Consider the following 21,525-nt stretch of genomic DNA (forward strand, 5'->3'; position numbering starts at 1 on the left):
CCACGCTTGGCTAATTTTTGTAGTCTTAGTAGAGACGGGGTTTCACCATGTTGGCCAGGCTGCTCTCAAACCCCTGGGCTGAAGTGATCGTCCACCTCGGCCTCCCAAAGTGCTGGAATTACAGGCTTGAGCCACCGTGCCCAGCCTAAGACTCCTGGCATTGCTGTAAGTCTCACACCCCATAACACAAAACTTGGATCTACCCAGAGATTTAACTTGGTGGGCATTGCAGTCTGGGGTTGGGAAAAAAAGGGCTGGCATCACAGAAGTGAGTTCGCAAGGTTTCTGTGAGACGGGACAGGTTTGGACTAAGGACAGGGAACAAATCAGTAGGAATAGCAGGCGAGAAATAGGTTTAGGACTAGCAAGAATTAGTGTCCTTTGGGAATTACCCCTTTCCCCTGCATGGCTCTTTTGGCTTCAGAGATGGATGTATCTGCTTTATTTTATGAATATCAAGTAGCTCCAAACCCTGTGGGAAAAAGGTTCCTGCTCTATCACTTGTGTTATACATTGCTCTTGAGTCATTTTAACGATTTCCCTGTCTGCCACCAACGATGTGTGGACGGCAGCCAGGGAGGGAAAGAGGCATTTCTCCGATCGTTCCAAGGAAAGATTATCTAGACAAAATCCTCAGCAAAATGACGAGCCAAATCATTCTTAAATTGTGTGCTCACTAGAGGCAAAAAGATGACCGAAAGAGGCCCGAACGCGTGGCTATGGGCGTGTCTGGGGCGAACGCCGGCCGTGGGGGTGCGAGGGAGGACTCGGGGGCTAAGCCCGGACGGTGGCGGGACGCGAGCGCCATGGCGGAGCGGGGCCAGCGCTGACTGTAGGGGGCGGGGCTCCGGATGCGGCCACGCGGCGCGAGGCCTAGATTTTCGGCCTCCCATCGGCGGCAGACGAAGAAGGAGGAGCCTCGTCCACCCAGGACCCGGTGCCCCCAAGCCTCGCCGCCACCAAGGGCTTCCACCACAGACCCCTTTGTGTGCCTGCCCCCGCCTCGGAGGCGCCCCAGCCAGCGGCGCTGAGCACCCTCATTGGTTCAACCGACAACTTCGTCGATTGGCTCTCGAGTCGTCCGGCGTGGTCCGTTTTGCCTCGATACTATTGGTCATCTGAGCTGCCTGTCAAGCCGCCTCGCCAAGCGATTGCCCCGCAGCTCGGAGTCCCTGGAAGCAGTTCCGGGAAACCCCGCGTGCTGCCGGGATCGCGTCTCTGTCCATGAGGGGGGGGAGGGGGTGGCGCGCGCGCCATTTCTAGTCGTTTTCAAAGCGCCTCGCGCTGATTCTCACGGGCCCGGCCGCCGGCCCCCGCTCTGCCCTGGTGAGTCTCGCGCCGGCCCGTGGGGGGAGGGGCCGGGAGCCCCGATCCGACCCAACTCAGCCCGGGCTCAGCGCCTGGTCCCGTTTCGTTTGCGCTCCGAAGCCCCGGGGTGGGGGTGGGGACGGGCTGGGGGCGGCTTTGGTCTAGTTCGGCCGCGCGGCTGTGGGCCTAGCCCGGCCGAGACGCCTCTCGCCCTCGCTCTTCCTCCCCCCGCCCCTCCAGCCCGCGGTCCGGCCCGCCGGGCCCTCTCCGCGCGGCCTGCCGGGGCGGGCCGTGCTTTTCCCGCCTCCGCCCGCTGCTCCATGCGGCCGGACCCCGCGAAGGGCCTGAGGCACCCGCGGCCCTGCCGCTTCTCCCCGCCGGAGCCGCTTCGCTCCCGCCGCGGCCGGCCTAGCCCGAGTGGGATGTGCTGATGATCCGGACGGGCCTGAGGGGGTGGGGGTGGGGGGCGGAAGGCGGGGTGCAAATCCCAGGGTTATCTGAGCCGGGAGAAAAGTTTTGTGTGAGCAGAAACCAAAAGGCCGATTTGTGTGGGAAGCCTCCCTCCCCTCCCACATTCTGCATGCCGCGGGCTGAGATTTGAAGGAAAAAATGACTACTAGAGGCCGTGGAACTTAGGCTCCAAGCGGCGCCTGAAATGGATAATTCTGAGACTGTCAGAGGCGCACCAAATTGGAAAGGCGATCCTTTTTCTTACACGGTAGTAACCGTATTGCCAAAATTTTTAAAAAGCCCAGGGCTTCTTGGAAGGTTCAGTCCTTTCACACTACCTGTTTGAGATTTTTGCAGTCCTCAAGTGGCTGAATTGATGTCTCATGAGTCAGTCGTAGGATGAGAGCTCGACACTGCTAAGCCATGAGATAACCGTTAGTCTCATTTCGTTGGTTCTTTTAAAGCCCGTCTCTTAATATGAAGAATTTGCACAGAGAGGTTCAGAAAAAGTCAGGGAGGCGTTAGTGCTGACATCCCGAATTTCCCAGCAGCCCTTTGAAATCTTTAAATGTCTCCTTTTTTTGCAAAAATGTTTAGATCAAATGACTCCCGTCACATTAGTATATTTGCTGCATCCAGAAATATGGTTTGGCTGTGTGGCATTGTGTTGAATTGACATGCGTTTCAAATGGTCTCATATGACATAAAAAGTCTTTTTAAAATGAGCACTTTGTATTTGGCTTGAAGAGAGAGGGCTTTTCTTGATCCAAAAGTTTTATTTTCTGGAATCTAATTATTTTACTTTTTTTGTTAAAATTTACAAACTTTTTTTGAAAAATTTAACCAATTTCAATATCAACTTGTAGAGCCTTTGCAATGATACGGTAGGCATAAATATTTCTGTCTTGTACTTAATACACAACTTGTCTTTTTGCTTTACACATACTTAAAAACCCCACATTAACAGATGTTCATTGAACTTTTCTGTTAAAAATTTGCCTCTTTTCTGTGACTAATAGTATTCCTAGGTGCAATGCTGTAAGGGTCTTGTGATACTGAGAACTTTTGAGTTCTGATGATCTTAAGGTAGTATGTGGGGATGGGGGAGCATGGGAAAACATAACTATATGTTCGCAAGGAGATTTTGGGTTTAGGATGCATCTTTATAGAAATAGGTTGTGTTAATCAGTAAACGTATTCATCTCACACAATACAGTTTCTTGATCAAAGATGTGACAGTTTCGAATGTTTCCGTTTTTGCTAGTTCATCAGAATTTGAAGCTTGCCTTGAGAAACATCCACCCAGAATTTAACCACAGTCTGCGTCTATTAAGGGCTCTCGAGTCTTAATAGTGTTTTGTAATTGTGAGGAGTCATGTTATCTCATTTCCAGAGTAATCCTTTGCATTTTCCTTTCTTCTTCCTACTCTATACTATTACCTCCTTCCCCTCTTGGTCTTCCTCCCTCTTTCATCAACTTCAACTAAATATCAGTGGACTTTGAAATGAAAAGAAGTTGTTTTAAGCCAGAAGACTGCACCTGATGCATTTGCACAATGTTCGATAAGCTGTCTGGAAGTGTGGTTATCTTATGTGTCTTAGTACTTTGTAGGAGACTTGTATTTTCTTTATAGATGACTAGGTGTCTTGAGTTTCATCAAGAAAAGTAGGCTTTTTCTTGAGATCTACCTTTATGTCTTTTATTTAGTATGTGTTGCAATGTCTTGTTCTGCTGCCTATTATCTTCATCACATTATAATTTCACCACAGACAAATGCACTTTAATTCCCTGTCTTTTGAGGCAGTATACAGACTGGCCTTGTATGGTTTATTATTTACTCTCTCTCTTCAGGGAATCAGTCCATTTCAGCATTACCTACAAGCTGAATGTACAAAATTATTTTTGGTAGGTTAATCTGAGAAATCTGGCTGAAGTTTAGCCTAATTAGGTAACGTTTTTTGAAATATTTGGAAGAAGTTGTCTATTCTTCAGTATGTTTTTACATCTTTATTTTAGTGATAACGAAAATTTCAACATGTACTTTTTTTTTTTTTAAGAAGCAACCTGAACTATAGCTCACTTAGTGTTTTATGTGGACTTAAAACAATTGTTTCGCTTTTAAACTTGGTCATTTTTTCTTTTAAATCTGTGAATGGGAATAGCGAATTAATCTTAGAACAAAAATTAATGTCAAGTTGGTTTTTTTTTGTTTTGTTTTCATTTTGTGTTAAGTTAGGTGGAGAAAACCCAAACCACCACCATGTTGAACTAGAGAAAACAGGGCACTTATTTCACACCAATACTGTATTTGAAGCAGAGCCAGGAAAATTTGAAAGTCCTTAAATCTTGATTAAGTGGTCTGTGGGTGTTCATTCTGTTTTTAAACCAAAAGTTTTTAAAACTGTGTAAGACCTGAGAGCTGAGGGGCTTTTAGGATTTTGTAGTGATTTTGATCTTTTTACCAGGACACAACAGCTGCTTTTGTTAATCAGCAGTTCTACCTTCAGTAAATTAAAGCCTTTATTTTACCCGGTGTACATGAAGTTCCTTAAAGATCTAATGCTTCCATGTACATTTTCTATGGTTTCACAGGATTTTTATTGCCAATTTAGGTCAGATACATCACAGGAGGAATAAATTATTATTTTGATAGAGGTTATTAGCAGCATGTATACAAATTAGTTTAGATAAATCATGCATTGTCCTACAAACTAGTTATTTCTGGCTTAATGTAATATAGCTCCTGAATTTTTTCCAGCAGCATAATAAAATGGCTAATCAGGTGAATGGTAATGCGGTACAGTTAAAAGAAGAGGAAGAACCAATGGATACTTCCAGTGTAACTCACACAGAACACTACAAGACACTGATAGAGGCAGGCCTCCCACAGAAGGTGGCAGAAAGACTTGATGAAATATTTCAGACAGGTATAATATGCATTTCTTGTTTCTGACTGGTTATGAAAGTGAGGGCAAACCACTTTGAATTTTATAGATTTTTAAGGTTAAATAATACTTATTGTTTCTGATCTGTAGAGCTGAATGTTTGTTACTTTCCCTTCATTGAAGGCATACTGGGTTTGACTTTGATACTCCTTATTTCATTATTTTGAAGCCTTCTTAGTGTTGAATATGCAGTCTTAGTTGTTTCAGAACAGCACATCAGTTTGTCTTAGATTTACCACCCATTAAAATGTATGTTTCTGCATACCAAATTTTACATTTTTTTCTTAATCGAAATCAGTCATCATTTTGCTTTTACTTTTTCTACTTTTAGCTTCTTAAAGTGATTGTTAAATCAGCTTAGGTCTGATTAGGTGGCATAATAAGATGATAGTTAGACTGTATCGTCTGAAACCATAATAAATGTCAGACTCCTTGAGAGTTTGTGGCTTGTCTAGTTTCTAATAGAAATCCACATCTCTCCATAATTTGAAAGTGTTTGGTTTGTAACAGCTGCTTTTTTTTTTTTTTTAAATCCAGAAGTGCCATGGTTAAGTGCTTAAGCAAATTTGAACATCTTAATATGGTTGGTTGTAAGTGGTTTGAAGTTTTAAAGAGGGAGAGAAATATTTACCCTTAGGGAGTGTTGTTCATAAATAAATGTGTCCTCCTCCTTTGGGGACATAGATGGAAACTTTCTTCCTCTGTGTTGTGTGTGCCTATTCAGATTCTGAGAGATAATTGAATTGTCTCACTCACAAATGTGTCTTAAGTACAGTAGTAACAAATAGCTGGTTTTTTTTTTTTGTCCTTAAAAAATTTTTAAATCTGGGAAGCTTAGTATAATTTTAGACATTAAAATGACTTATAAAAATGACTCCTGGGTCATGGTCTTATTTGAAAATCAGTCCTCAGGAACTTTCTGTGACATTCTGCCATAGAGAATTGGCAGTGATCTGCTTAGAGATGCTCTCTTGTAGAGTGTTTTGTTATCGGTAAGAGGCTGATGGTTTGGTCGTAGGCTTGGTTTGACAAAATGGATTGATGGGTGTCCTGAGTTGTGGCTTTGGGTGGTGGTATGGAATATTCAAGTAAGGCAACTCCAGTTATTTACACATGTTCATTTTGAGCTTTTGAAACAAATCATGGCAACTTTTTAAAAAAGTAACTTTGGAAGTGGCATTACATTTATTTAAAATTTACTATATGGAATAAAGTTCTTTTTGGCTTTATCAAAATGGAGTCACTTTTCATGTTCATATGAACTTGGGGGTTTTAATCTACAAAATACTTCCATTTTTACGTTGGATCAATTCTGAAATTTTCAACATTCCATGTATATAAATATGACATAAACTTAACAGACTTAAGAAATTATCTTTTAAACTTAGTAGATGTTCTGTGTGCAGTTGAATATACTACATATATGAAATGCAGTATATATATTTTCTGTCGAGTTTACTTGTAAGTCCATAAAGTCTTTATTGCCATTTGAAAAAGATTGTCATTCTTGACAGTCAGTGTGAATGCCATAGCATCTTTTAAATCTCAGCTTATCACTTCAGAAAAACAAAGAATGCCTTAAAGTATGACTTTCAGAATTGATTAATGAAGCTGCACTTGCATTTGTAGAAGTTTAAAATTATGCCTTTCCGCATTCTGACTGCAGCAAAGTGGATGCTCAGATAAACAAATGCTTTTCGGTTTATCTTTGGTGTTCAGGAGAGAAAGTCTTTTGACACTTTTTGGAGAGTGGAAAGAATTACTTAGTAAAATTTGTTTTCACATTTTCCTCCACCTCTTATGTGGTTAGCATCAACTGTAACCGTCTGTAATCTGAAGGTTTATCCTTGGAAAATACAGTGTATTCTTATCACTCTAATATAAACCAAAATTTGTTATATTAATGCATAATCTGTAATACAGTATGTACGTCAGATTTAACCTTCAAGACTTGTACCTTTGGGGGAGTGGGAAATGGATATTAGGATTTGGGGGAGGGGGCGCGGTTTATGGATATGGAGATTGAAATTCATGTTTTTGGTTGTTGACATGTTGTCTTTATTTTCATATTTGTACTGGACCTTTCTATGTAATATTTGGATAGCTGTGTATATGCATATAGTTAAATGAAAATATAGTTTGTTAGTGATCATATTGAATATACCAATTCTTGATTAAACATCAGTAGAGCTTAGATTACCCCTTTTGTTGCAATAACGTTACCCCTTTTCAATTTAATTTTTAGGATTGGTAGCTTATGTCGATCTTGATGAAAGAGCAATTGATGCTCTCAGGGAATTTAATGAAGAAGGAGCTCTGTCTGTACTACAGCAGTTCAAGGAAAGTGACTTATCACATGTTCAGGTAAGGTCATTACTCAGAAATGTCTTTGAACAATTAGTGATCTGAGATTATTTTACTATTACTTTTTTTTCCTGTGGAGAAGTGGTGTTTTTTGTTTGTGACTACCTCTTCTTTTAAAAAATTAGTTTAAAGGAAAGAAAGATCTACTTGTGGCAGAGTTTTAGAAGCACAAGTATAAAGCAAAAGTTTCCTCCCACCCCCTTGTGCAGTGAGTTATTTTAAAAACTTAAAATTAAAGCCAAGTTTTGATGATTGTTACTATAGGTTTTTACATGTTACTCAGCTTTTTAACATTTGGGGGTTATTTGATCCTGTTTTGTTACCTTGGAGGAGAATGTAGGTGGGAGGAATAGTTTCAGACATCTGGCAAAGACAGTCTAGATGCAGTCACATAACAAATGGAAGACTATGTTTTCCCAGGGTAGAAGGTAAGCTCCCTGAGGTCTATACTGCCTTACTGCTGTCTGCTCCAGTCTCTGGCACATAGTAACCACTCAGCAAATACTTGTTGAATGAATCAGTGAATATTCTGTTAAAATCCTGGTTTTCTGAAATTTATATTTAATTATGTATCTGATCCTTCAAGATTTTTGGTGATTCTTTTTATTGAATTACTTGTCTGTTCTAGAACAAAAGTGCATTTTTATGTGGAGTTATGAAGACCTACAGGCAGAGAGAGAAACAGGGGAGCAAGGTGCAAGAGTCCACAAAGGGACCTGATGAAGCAAAGATCAAGGTAAAACTTGACTTGGGTAGTTGTAATGAAATTGCATTTAATGATGAGGTCAAATGCTTCTTTCCATGTTTCCTAGAAAGTTTCACTTTTTTTTTTTTTTTTTTTTGAGACGGAGTCTTGCTGTGTCACCCAGGCTGGAGTGCAGTAGCGCAGTCTTGGCTCACTGCAAGCTCTACCTCCCAGGTTCACACCATTCTCCTGCCTCAGCCTCCCGAGTAGCTGGGATTACAGGCATGCACCACCACACCTGGCTAATTTTTTGTATTTTTAGGAGAGACAGGGTTTCACCATGTTGGCCAGATTGGTCTCTATCTCCTGACTTTGTGATTCGCCCACCTCGGCCTTTCAAAGTGCTGGGATTACAGACGTGAGCCACCACGCCCAGCTGAAAGGTTCACTTTTTAAAACTGGTGTTTAGAAGTGAAATAATTTAGAGGAATTACATAAGAAGGATAATTTTGGGGGTCAGCACTCAATTGCATGTTTAATGAAAAGCCCTAATTCATACTTTTCCTCATTCCCTGTTTTGTGGTGATGAATGACATATATGTATTGATGCTTCTGCTGGTAGTTTCTTGGATTGATCCAGTAATGTCTCTTGGTTCAGTTATTTTCCAGCCACTTTGTTTCTTTTCTCTTGATAAAAAGGTGGTGTTACAACTGCTTTCCTCCTTTTGAATTTTCAGTTACCTCAGTTTCTTTATTTGTAAAATGGGAATAGTAATAGTGACTACCTCACAGAGTTATTATAAGGAGTAAATGAATTAACATAAAGCACTTAGAATAATGCCTGGAATGTAGCAAGAACTATATAACAGTGAACCGTTATTATTATTACCATTTTATTACTTAGATAAACAGCTTTGAAAGGTATATATACAGCTTTTAATGAAAGACCAGTGAACCTAATCGTTAGTTAAATGGATGTTCATGTCTTGCTATAGTGATATACTTTTTTTTTTTGAGACAGAGTCTTGCTCTGTGGCCCAGGCTGGAGTGCAGTAGCACCATTTCAGCTCACTTCAACCTCTGTTTCCTAGGTTCAAGCGATTCTCCTGCCTCAGCCTCCTGAGTAGCTGGGACTACAGGTGTGTGCCACCACACCCAGCTGATTTTTTTTTTTTTTTTTTTGGTAGAGTCGGGGTTTCACTGTGTTAGCCAGGCTGGTCTCGAACTCCTGACCTTGGGGGATCTGCCCATCTCACCCTCCCAAAGTGCTGGGATTACAGGTGTGAGCCACCATGCCTGGCCTGTGATAGACTTTTTGATTAGAAATAGTTATTTGGTGTTGAAGTTATTTCTATTATTATTACATTGTAATATGTAATGAAATAATCATACAACTCACCATAGTGTAGAATTAGTGGGATCCCTGAGCTTGTTTTCCTGCAACTAGATGGTCCCATCTGGGCATACTGGGAGGTAGTGACAGATCTTCAGGCATTAGATTCTCATAAGGAGCATGCAACCTAGATCCCTTGTATGCGCAGTTCACAATAGGGTTCACGCTCCTATGAGAATCTGATGTGGTTGCTGATCTGACAGGAGGCGGAGCTCACAGCTCAGGCAGTAATGCCAGCGATAGGGAGGATGAGGAGCGACTGTAAATACAGATGAAGCTTTGTTCTCACTTGTCCACTACTCACCTCCTGCTATTCAGCCCGGTTGCTAAAAGGCCACGGACCAGTATGGGTCTGTGGCCCAGGGGTGGGGGAACCCCTGTTTTACATTACATTTATGGCTCTGTTTCAGTCAAAGGTAGAAGAATGGAAGGCCGAAGGTATGCATCCCTGTGGAATCCTAGTGTTCACCGAACTTGATGATATCTAAAGTCTCTTGCTATTCTGACAACGTGTGATTTTAAAAACCTGGCCGGGCACAGTGGCTCACGCCTGTAATCCCAGCACTTTGGGAGGCTGAGGTGGGCGAATCACGAAGTTAGGAGATCGAGACCATCCTGACTAACATGGTGAAACCCCGTCTCTACTAAAAATGCAAAAAATTAACCAGGTGTGGTGGCCCATGCCTGTAATCCCAGCTACTTGGGAGACTGAGGCAGGAGAATGGCACGAACCCAGGAGGCAGAGCTTGCAGTGAACCGAGATCACGCCACTGCACTCTGGCCTGGGCGACAGAACAAGACTCTGTCTCAAAAAAAAAAAAAAAAAAAGGTATACTAGAAAGACAATGGGGGCTGGGCACAGTGGCTCATGCCTGTAATCCTAGCACTTTGGGAGGCCAAGACAGGTGGATCACTTGAGGCCAGGAGTTCCTGACCAGCCTGGCCAACATGTTGAAACCCCATCTCTACTAAAAATACAAAAATTAGCAGGGCATGGTGGTACATGCCTGTAATCCCAGCTATTTGGGAGGTTGAGACAGGAGAATCGGTTAGACCCGGGAGGCAGAGGTTGCAGTGAGCAGAGACGATGCCACTGCACTCCAGCCTGGGCAACAGAGTGAGACTCCATCTCAAAAAAAAAAAAAAAAGAAAAAGAAAAGACAGACAGTAGGAAGAAATGGATGTGAGAGTAATAGTAAATGAGAGAAGCTGCATGGAGGTAAGACTTAATGCTTATTTTTTTAAGGATAGAGAACATTTTATTTGAAAAGACTCACCAGTAGAAACGTGTGGGGAACCAGTGTGAATTTTGACTTTGTTTTACCTAACCATAAAAATACATCTCCTAGGAAGTTAGAGTACTTTTTGGAAAAGATTAATATACTGATGCTTGTGTGTTAGATTTAGTATTCAAGTATAATGAGATGTATAATTATCTCTAGGCCTTGCTTGAGAGAACTGGTTATACTCTGGATGTAACCACAGGACAGAGGAAGTATGGTGGTCCTCCACCAGACAGTGTGTACTCTGGCGTGCAACCTGGAATTGGAACAGAGGTAAGTGTTCTTTAGCTGTTTACCAAGATCTTTCCAGTTGGGAAAGTGTTTTGTCTACTATGCAGGTACTGTACAGATGGGGGAAAATTCTTGATCCCTTTCAAAGTTTAGCTGTTGTTATTTTTTAGATATCCATGTGTATTTTGCTGCCATCATGAGGATGGATAATCTTGTGACTGGTAGATACCCAAATAATTTATATAGGAATATAATACAGAGTTCTTGGAACAGGTTGCTAAAACCATGCTACTAGCAACACACCATTTTAGATACTTGGAGTAAAGTTATTTGGAAGACACAATTGCTTTATTCTGTTTTTTTTTTTCCCGTCCCTGAGATGGAGTTTCGCTGCTGTTGCCCAGGCTGGAGTGCAGTGATGCGGTCTCGGCTCACTGCAACCTCCGCCTCCTGAGTTCAAGTGATTCTCCTGCCTCAGTCTCCCAAGTAGCTGGGATTACAGGTGCCCGCCACCACACCTGGCTAATTTTGTATTTTTAGTAGAAATGGAGTTTCACCATTTTGGTCAGGCTGGTCTTGAACTCCTGACCTCAAATTATCCACCTTCTTGGCCTCCCAAAGTGCTGGGATTACAGGCGTGAGCCTCCACACCTGGCTGCTTTATTTTGGTTTTTGCTTTTTGGGGATTGTTTTTGTTTCTGTAGAGACTAGGTCTCACTATGTTGCCCAGGCCGGTCTTGAACTGCTGGACACAGGCAGTCCTCCCGCCTTGACTTCCCAAAGTCCTGGGATTACAGGCATGAGCCACAGTGCCCAACCAGGTTTTTTTGTTTCTGTTTTCTTTTTGTTTGTTTGTTTTTTGTTTTTTTGAGATGGAATTTTTGCTCTTGTTGCCCAGGCTGGAGTGCAGTGGTGCAATCTCAGCTCACTGCAACCTCCACCTCCCAGGTTCAAGCGATTCTCCTGCGTCAACCTCCCAAGTAGCTGGGATTACAGGCATGCACCACCACACCTGGCTAATTTTTTGTATTTACTAAAGACAGGATTTCATGATGTTGGTCAGGTTGGTCTTGAACTCATGACCTCAGGTGATCCACCTGCCTTGACCTCCCAAAGTGCTGGGAGTAGAGGCATGAGCCACCGCGCCCGGCCAAGGTTTTTTTGTTTTTTTTTTTTTTGAGATGGAATTTTTGCTCTTGTTGCCCAGGCTGGAGTGCAGTGGTGCAATCTCAGCTCACTGCAACCTCCACCTCCCAGGTTCAAGCGATTCTCCTGCGTCAACCTCCCAAGTAGCTGGGATTACAGGCATGCACCACCACACCTGGCTAATTTTTTGTATTTACTAAAGACAGGATTTCATGATGTTGGTCAGGTTGGTCTTGAACTCATGACCTCAGGTGATCCACCTGCCTTGACCTCCCAAAGTGCTGGGAGTAGAGGCATGAGCCACCGCGCCCGGCCAAGGTTTTTTTGTTTTTTTTTTTAATGTCAATAATTTAGAACTGTGCTTGTCCTCTCCCTTGCCTCACCTATCGCTCAGAAGGGACATAGTATTTACATAGAGATATTATTGATGAGTGTGGATTGCACAAGGGAAGAATGTGGAATCAGATAAAAGATTAAGTATGTTAGTCCATACTTGAACAAAGAAGTAACTCTTCCTCCATCTGCGTCTTCGTAAAGGTTTTTCCATTTGTCTTATTGCTAGCCTGTTCTAATCCCTCCCTTCCTCCCTCCCTCCCTCCTTCCTTCCCTCCCTTCCTTCCTCCCTCGCTCCCTTCCTTCCTTTTCCTTTTCCTCTTTTTCTTTTTCTTTCTTTTTTTTTCTTTCAAGTCGGAGTTTCACTCTTGTTGCCCAGGCTGCAGCGCAATGGTGCGATCTCAGCTCACTGTAACCTCTGCCTCCCAGGTTCAAGCGATTCTCCTGCCTTAACCTCCTGAGTAGCTGGGACTACAGGCGCCCGCCACCATGCCCGGCTAATTTTTCTATTTTTAGTAGAGACGGGGTTGCGCCAAGTTGGCCAGGCTAGTCACGAACTCCTGCTAATCCTTCAAATGGAGAAAACTATGTGCTGAAAAGTAACCTGTTATACGAGTGACCTTTTTTTTTTTAGAAACAGTCTGTCACCCAGGCTGGAGTGCAGTGGTATGATCGTAGCACACTGCAGCCTCAAACTCCTCCTGACTCAAGCAGCCTTCCTGCCTCAGCCTCCCCAGTGGCTGTGACTACAGACTCATGCCACCAAGCCCAGCTATTTTGTGTTTTGCTCTTGTTGCCCAGGCTGGAGTGTAATGGTGCAATCTCAGCTCACTGCAACCTCTGCCTTCCGGGTTCAAGCGATTCTCCTACCTCAGCCTCAGTAGCTGGGATTACAGGCATCCGCCACCACACCTGGCTAATTTTGTATTTTTAGTATTTTTAGTAGAGGAGATGTTTTTCCATATTGGTCAGGCTGGTCTCGAACTCCTGACATCAGGTGATCCTCTTGCCTCGGTCTCCCAAAGTGAAGCCCAGCTATTTTATTTTTTTAATTTTTTGTAGAGACGGAGTCTCCCTATGTTGCCCAGCTGGTCTCCAACTCATGGGCTCAATTGATCTTCCCACCTTGGTCTCCCGAAGTGTTGGCATTACAGGCGTGAGTCACCATGCCTGGCCTAATAAACTTGGAGATAACCAATTTGAAACAAATAGTTGATATGTTAATTGTAAAACACATATATATTCTCTCAGATTGCATTTTTCCTTTAGGAGAAGGATGCATTCTTCTGTATGTTAAATGTTATATACAGCAGATATGATTCCAGCAAAATCCCTATATGAGATCACTAGCCTAAAACCACTCCTGTCAAGCAATTACTTTCAGCAAAATCCTAGTGTAAAGTTTCAGATTTCTCTCATAAAGTTAGATTTCATGAGATTGTGCAAGTATTTGTTGATAGTTTTGAAAATTCAAGAAAAATAGATTTTTAATGTGTTGCTAGTAGATGTAATCAATTGGTTTTAATTGTTGTGATTTTTGATGTGAGGTTTGGTTTTTGTTCTTTTATATTTTGTTTCAGTCATCATTAAACCTTTTTAGGTCTTGATTGAGGAGGTTGAAGTTAAGGTCAGTGCCTGAGACTGTGCAGTATTAAAATTATGAGAGGATTATGATATCTCATTTTTGGATAAAATCTGCAAATTAACCCATTAGATGAGCATTCATTAACAGACATTGGTGCTAAGTGTTGTTCTGAGATGAGAAATATACAAGGATGATAGGTAGTAATTTTGAAATTTTATATTTATATATATATATATATATTTTTTTTTTGAGATGGAGTCTCGCTCTGTCGCCCAGACTAGAGTGCAGTGGCCGGATCTCAGCTCACTGCAAGCTCCGCTTCCCGGGTGTACGCCATTCTCCTGCCTCAGCCTTCCGAGTAGCTGGGACTACAGGCGCCCGCCACCTCGCCCGGCTAGTTTTTTTTGTATTTTTTAGTAGAGACGGGGTTTCACCATGTTAGCCAGAATGGTCTCGATCTCCTGACCTCGTGATCTGCCCGTCTCGGCCTCCCAAAGTGCTGGGATTATAGGCTTGAGCCACCGTGCCCGGTATCCTTCAGCTAGTATTGTTAAGCTGCTTTGGGAAGCAAGTTCTGTTTTTGTTTTTGTTTTTGTTTTTGTTTTTTTGAGATGGAGTCTCACTCTGTCGCCCAGTCTGGAATGCAATGGCACTATCATTCACTGCCACCTCTGCCTCCCAGGTTCAAGAGATCCTCCTGCCTCAGCCTCCCAAGTACCTGGGACTACAAGCACACACCACCATGCCCAGCTAATTTTTGTATTTTTAGTAGAGACGGGGTTTCACCATGTTGGCCAGTCTGGTCTCAGACTCTTGATCTCATGATCCACCCGCCTCAGCCTCCCAAAGTGCTGAGATTACAGAGGTGAGCCACCTTGCCTGGCCAAGTTCTGTTTTTATTTGTTTCCATTAATATAAGCAGGATTCATGGAGGTCATGACTGTATATAATAAATTCTTATCTGTTTGCAGAGTATACCACTGATGTTTTGCAGAGTAATGAAAAGAAATGGTAGATTGAGATCTCATTCTTTGGCTTATTCATGGTGCTGAAGAACCCCAGTGTATTTAACAGAGACCTAAAGTATATGACTTTGTGGCAGCTGAATTTTATTATGTGTGAGACACTAATACATTTGCAAGATAGCAAATGTAAGTAGGAGCTAGATAATGTAAGAATCCTAATTGATAACCAAAAGACTCTGTTGACTGGGTGTGGTGGCTCATGCTTGTAATCCTAGCATTTCAGGAAGCTTGAGGCAGGAGAATCATTTGAACTCAGGTGTTTGAGACCAACCTGGCTAAAATAGGGAGACCCTGTCTCTATAAAAAATAAAAAATTAGCCGGGCCTGGCGGCATGCGCACAACTGTGGCCTCAGCTACTTGGGAGGCTGAGGTGAAAAGATCAGTCAAGACTACAGTGAACTGTTATTGGACCGCTGTACTCCAGCCTGGGTGACAGAGCAAGTACCTTGTCTCAAAAAAAGAAAAGACTGTTGAATGACTTGGTTACTTCCTTTATTACTGTTGAAGTACTTGATAAATTGTAGACAGCTAAAACTTTTTCTGGGTCTTCATGGCTGATGAGTGAAGAAAGAAGTGTTATTATGGTATTCACTAGATTCTGTTAGTTCTGAAAAGGGAGGAGGGTTACCTGAAGATGACTGAGTGCTTACTCTGAAAGGGCTCACATGGATCCAGAATGACTCAGGACTAAAAAGTTAATAAAAGGAAAGTATTCCTATTTCATTTTAGTTAATTAAAAATTGAGCTTAAAAACTTTAAAAGGAACAGTGCTGAATTAGTTTTTGAAAACTTTAGCCTTTTAAATTCTTTTTAGGTCCTAAGTTAAATTGATCTTGAAATAAAGATATTCCTGTTTCGTAGATAAACTAGTGTTTTTGATTCGTGGTCTGTTTCTTCACAAACTCACATGACTATAGTATTGGGGACTTTATTGGCCACAGATTTGTTGATGTTTCTTCTCTATTTATTTATTTATAAAAAGAAGGTGTCACTCTTGCCCAGGCTGGAGTACAGTGGCACAGTCATAGCTCACTGCAACCTCAAACTCCTGGGCTTAGGGGAACCTCGTGCCTAAGCTTCCCAAGTAACTGGGACTACAGGTACATGGCACCACACTGAGCCAATTTTTAAAATTTTTTATAGAGGCAGGGTCTTGCTTTGTTGCTCAGGCTGGTCTCAAACTCCTGGGCTCAAGCAGTCCTCCTGCCTTGGCCTCCTTGAGCGTTGAGTTTACAAGTGTGAGTCACCATGCCCAGCCCACATGAGGATGTTGAGACTCATTGCTTAAGAAACTTGGCCAGGTGCGGTGACTCATGCCTGTAATCCCAAAACTTTGGGAGGCTGAGGCTGGCAGATCACTTGAAGTCAGGAGTTCGAGACCAGCCTGGCCAACATGGTGAAACCCCATCTCTACTAAGAATACAAAAATTAGCCAGGCATGGTGGCACATGCCTGTAATCCCGGCTACTCAGGAAGCCGACACAGGAGAATTGCTTGAATCCGGGAGGCAGAGGTTGCAGTGAGCTGAGATAGCGCCACTGCACTACAGCCTGGGGTACAAAGCGAGATGGCATCTCAAAAACAACAACAACAAAAACAAAACTTGCTCAAGGTAACTAAAATGTACATTTGAATTGCATATAACCAAAAACTCACTGTTGCTCACATTCTTATCACCTGCATAGCTATCACCCTACTATAACAAGCCACTTTCATCTCTTTTCCAGATTGCCCTGTTCACCTGACTAGTCAGCCTATTTCTCCATACAATCCATTTTCTACCCACTTGCTGAAGTGTATCTTTTAGAACATAAGTCATACCCAGTCATTTTTCTGCATTAAACTGTCTGATGGCTTCCCAACACATCTGAGAGCAGAAATGCCTAACCGTGGTTTAACTTACTCTGGCCCTGTTCTCTGTTTTCCACCCACTGTCACTTTCATTCTGGCCATTGGCCTGTATGCTGTTCTTCAGATAATGTTGAGTGTACTCCCGTCTCACATCTCACAGCCTTTTGTACTTGTTCCCTCAACTTGGAATGCTCTTTCTTCAGATTTTTTTTTTCTTTTCTTTTCTTTTTTTTGAAACAGAGTCTTGCTGTGTTTCTCAGGCTGGTCTAGAACTCCTGGCTGGCCTCAAGTGATACTTCTGCCTTGGCCTCCCAAAGTGCATGAGACAGTGCCCCCTCACCTTCCTCAGATTTGTACTTAATTTTCTCTTAGATCTCAGCTCAAATTTACCCCTGTAGGGAAGCCCTCCTAGTGAAAACACAGCCCCATCATTTATCCCCTCTTCCTGTTTTTTCCTTGTTCTTAATACCTTTTTTTTTTTTTTTTTTTTTTTTTTTTTGAGACGGAGTCTCGCTCTGTAGCCCAGGCTGGAGTGCAGTGGCGCGATCTCGGCTCACTGCAAGCTCCGCCTCCCGGGTTCCCGCCATTCTCCTGCCTCAGCCTCCCGAGTAGCTGGGACTACAGGCGCCCGCCATCTCGCCCGGCTAGTTTTTTTGTATTTTTTAGTAGAGACGGGGTTTCACCGTGTAGACCAGGATGGTCTCGATCTCCTGACCTCGTGATCCACCCGTCTCGGCCTCCCAAAATGCTGGGATTACAGGCTTGAGCCACCGCTCCCGGCCAATACCTCTTAAAATCATATAATCACTATGTATTTATTTATTTAAGACAGAGTCTCACTCTGTTGCCTAGGCTGGAGTGCCATGGCGTGATCTCTGCTCTCTGCAACCTCCACCTCCCTGGTTCAAGTGATTCTTCTGCCTTAGCCTCCCGAGTAGCTGGGATTACAGGCTTGTGCCACCATACCTGGCTAATTTTTGAATTTTTAGTTACAGACAGGGTTTCACCGTATTAGCCAGGCTGGTCTCAAACTCCTGACTTCAAGTGATCTGCCCACCTCGACCTCCCAAAGTGCTAGGATTGCACACATGAGCACCATGCATGACCCATATTGTTTACTTTTTTTATTTTTGTCTGTCTCTCTCAGTAGAATATAAACTTCATTGATGCCTAGACTTTGTCTGTGGTAGTCACTGTATTTCTAAAATCTAGAAAAATATATGGCACATGAGTCCAAGGTATGTCTAATTCCTTGTCTCATGAAAGATTTGTATTATACAAGTTCTGAGTAGGCGGGAGCCATGTGTTTGTATAGGCTAGGCATTTACATGGAGCAACTTCAAGCAGGTACTTTAAAGATTAATTGGGTGCTCACTTCGGCAGCACATATGCTAAAATTGGAATGATACAGAGAAGATTAGCATGGCCCCTGTGCAGGGATGACACGCAAATTCATGAAGCGTTCCATATTTTTACTAGAAATACCATTTGACCCAGCCATCCCGTTACTGGGTATATACCCAAAAGATTATAAATCATGCTGCTATAAAGACACATGCACACGTATGTTTATTGCAGCACTATTCACAATAGCAAAGACTTAAAACCAACTCAAATGCCCATCAATGATAGACTGGATTAAGAAAATGTGGCACATATATACCATGGAATACTATGCAGCCATAAAAAAGGATGAGTTCATGTCCTTTGTAGGGACATGGATGAAGCTGGAAACCATCATTCTCAGCAAACTATCACAAAGACAAAAAACCAAACACTGTATGTTCTCACTCATAGGTGGGAATTGAACAGTGAGAACACTTGGACACAGGAAGGGGAACATCACACAACGGGGCCTGTTGTGGGGTAGGGGGAAGGGGGAGGGATAGCATTAGGAGATATACCTAATGTAAATGACGAGTTAATGGGTGCAGCACACCAACATGTCACATGTATACATATGTAATAAACCTGCATGTTGTGTACATGTACCCTAGAACTTAAAGTATAATAATAATAAAGTATAATAATAATAAAAGATTAATTGGATATGGGTGATAATGGGAGGAATTGAAAATGTCTGAGATGTCTGTTTATAGAAGTAGTTCCTCAGTCACCTGGAGGTGGGGGCTATGAGGGGAGAGAAACAGAAATTATAGTCTTCTAAAGGTAGATGGGGGCAATCAGAGGAGCCAGTTGACAAGGCTGGGTTTTAATCATTTTGATTTTTAGAAAAAATCATTTGTTACAAACATGTCTTCATCACAGATTTCAAGGTACAAAAATGAGGTTGGTAAAGTATTCTGAATACTTAAGGGAAGAAAAGTTTTGATGGTGGTAGTTGCATCACCAGTATTAATACTTGTAGAGAACGCAAGGATGATGAGAACTGAGGGGGAAAAGACCTTTTTTCCCCCCTGAGACAGTTTCACTCTTGTCACCTAGGCTGGAGCGCAGTGGCGTGATCTCAGCTCACTGCAATCTCCGCCTCCCAGGTTCAAGCAATTCTCCTGCCTCAGCCTCCCAAGTAGCTGGAATTACAGGCGCCTGTCACCATGCCTGCCCAATTTTTGTATTTTTAGTAGAGATGGGGTTTTACCATGTTGGCCAGGCTGGTCTTGAACTCCTGACCTCAGGTATTCCTCCCAAAGTGCTGGGATTACAGGCATAAGCCACTGTGCCCGGCCTGGAAAAAGACTTTTGAATTTGGTTATTAGAAGTTTATTAGTGACATCTGGGTACACAGTTCGAGTTAGAGGAAGAAGCCAATTATAGAGGGTTAAAGAGAACATAGATGCCGTGTGCTCTTCCGAGTATGTTTTTGTTAGAAAGATGGTTCTGCAGGGACATCACTTAAATCACATATAACAGTATCTTGTATCCCTAATTGTCATGATGCCATAGATGTCTTATTTATACTTCTCTTTGGCTTCACGGTATTAAGCATGTAGCAGATGTGTTGAAAATAATAACTGTGTGAGTGAAAAAAAAACGTACAGACGGTGTGTTCAAAACAGGCCAGGTGCAGTGGCTCATGCCTGTAATCCCAGCACTTTGGAGGGCCAAAACAGGAAGATCACTTGAGCCCAGGAGTTCGAGACCACCCTGGGCATCATAGCGAGAGCCTCTCTTTACCCCCAACCCCTACCCCCAGATATTAGCTGGGCATAATGGCAAGAGCCTGTGGTCCCCGCTACTTGTGAGGCTGAGGTGGGAGGATTACTTGAGTCTGGGAGTATGAGGCTGTAGTGAGCCATGATCATGCCGCTATGCTGCAGCCTGGGCGACAAGGTGAGACCCAGTCTCAAAAACAAGCCAAACCTTTATCAGTGAAAGGAAATAAATATAATACAAGCTAAAGTGAGGGGTGTGTTGTTGTATTTTGTTTTTGGATTGTTTGGAGACAGGAAGGAACCAGTGGGAAGGGAAGGATGGTATTGAGCAAAATATGAGAGTTGAAGGAATAAACGGTTCGCAGTTGTTTCCAGAAAGTGGTAAGAAGAAATGGGCTTATTTATTGGGGTTAAGGAGTTAACCTTAGAAAGGAGGTAGATCTCTTTCTCTGAGGTGTGATAGAAGTGAAAGTAGACATAGTGAGAGGTAAGAATATGAAGAAACCAATGACTTTCTCAGGTGATATCCTTAGGATGAGGTTTAGTGAATGAGGATTGGGGACCTTAAGGAGGTAGAAGAATTGCAATAACTATTGTGTGAGAATCATGCTAAGGAGTCAAAAGAATTCCTCAGGTTTTACCAGATAGCAGTGAAAGTGAGTCTTGATTATTTTGGAAAGGATTATCTCTAGATAGTACATCTGTTGTAGAGCTTAACTTCAGAAACTTAATGTCCATAATAATGTTGGCATATTTTGGATTGGATTGCTGTTATTACTTCATTATTTACCTATTACTCCAGCTGTTTTTCAGACTGTGAAATGGTGATGTAGATGAGTTTCACTAGAAAACTTGTCATGCAAATACTAATTTTACTCATTCAGACTTTGTGGATTACAAATGTTTTAACATAAAACTTTTTTAAAAATTTTATTTATTTTATTTTTTTGAGACGGAGTCTCCCTCTGTTGCCCAGGCTGGAGTGCAGTGGCGTGGTCTTGGCTCACTGCAAGCTCCGCCTCCCGGGTTCACGCCATTCTCCTGCCTCAGCCTCCTGAGTAGCTGGGACTACAGGCGCCTGCCACCATGCCTGGCTCATGTTTTGTATTTTTAGTAGAGACAGGGTTTCACCGTGTTAGCCAGGATGGTCTCGATCTCCTGACCTCATGATCTGCCCACCTCAGCCTCCCAGAGTGCTGGGATTACAGGCGTGAGCCACCGCGCCTGGCCAACATAAAACATTTTTAATGTTGCTTACACTGGAGGAACTTGAAGAAAATTATAATCTGGTATCAAATGAGGATTTTTGACTATATACTTTTTAATTTGTCATTGAATATTATAATTTAATCCTATATAATTTGTAATTGAAGATCAGAAATTCTTCAAATGGTGAAGAGATTTTTTTCATACCTTAAAATTTAATATTTAATATCTGGATAGAGAAAGGAATAGATTGAAGCACTGGAGTTTCTGAAAAATACTGAGGTTACTTTTTGTTGTTGAAATGGAGTCTCGCTCTGTCGCCGAGGCTGGAGTGCAGTGGCTGGATCTCAGCTCTCTGCAAGCTCCGCCTTCCGGGTTTACACCATTCTCCTGCCACAGCCTCCCAGGTAGCTGGGACTACAGGCGCTGCCACCTCACCTGGCTAGTTTTTCGTATTTTTTTAGTAGAGACGGGGTTTCACTATGTTAGCCAGGATGGTCTCGATCTCCTGACCTTGTGATCCGCCCGTCTCGGCCTCCCAAAGTGCTGGGATTACAGGCTTGAGCCACCGCGCCTGGCCTAAGGTTGCTTTTTAAGTAGTAAAG

At 42.6% G+C, this 21,525-nt stretch overlaps 1 protein-coding gene and 1 non-coding gene across 7 annotated transcripts in view; both read left to right on the forward strand.

Moving 5' to 3' along the window:
- Positions 1 to 891: 891 nt before the first annotated feature.
- Positions 892 to 21,525, forward strand: part of HNRNPR (heterogeneous nuclear ribonucleoprotein R) — a 35,347-nt gene continuing 14,713 nt past the window's right edge. For 2 of the 6 annotated variants that reach the window (XM_033227885.1, XM_033227887.1), the window contains exons 1-5: positions 892 to 1,326; positions 4,518 to 4,686; positions 6,950 to 7,068; positions 7,697 to 7,804; positions 10,589 to 10,702. In XM_033227885.1, the coding sequence (XP_033083776.1) occupies positions 4,530 to 4,686; positions 6,950 to 7,068; positions 7,697 to 7,804; positions 10,589 to 10,702 (498 nt within the window). In that variant the 5' untranslated portion in view covers positions 892 to 1,326; positions 4,518 to 4,529. The remainder of the gene's footprint in view (positions 1,327 to 4,517; positions 4,687 to 6,949; positions 7,069 to 7,696; positions 7,805 to 10,588; positions 10,703 to 21,525) is intronic. The other 4 variants (XM_033227886.1, XM_033227888.1, XM_033227889.1 and 1 more) reach the window with 2 other exon arrangements.
- LOC117094137 lies at positions 17,969 to 18,075 on the forward strand. The gene has a single exon (XR_004441445.1). It is a non-coding gene; the product is annotated as a U6 spliceosomal RNA (small nuclear RNA).

This window comes from Trachypithecus francoisi, unplaced genomic scaffold (genome assembly GCF_009764315.1).
Source record: "Trachypithecus francoisi isolate TF-2019V2 unplaced genomic scaffold, Tfra_2.0 Lachesis_group12, whole genome shotgun sequence".
Taxonomy (NCBI): Eukaryota; Metazoa; Chordata; class Mammalia; order Primates; family Cercopithecidae; genus Trachypithecus; species Trachypithecus francoisi.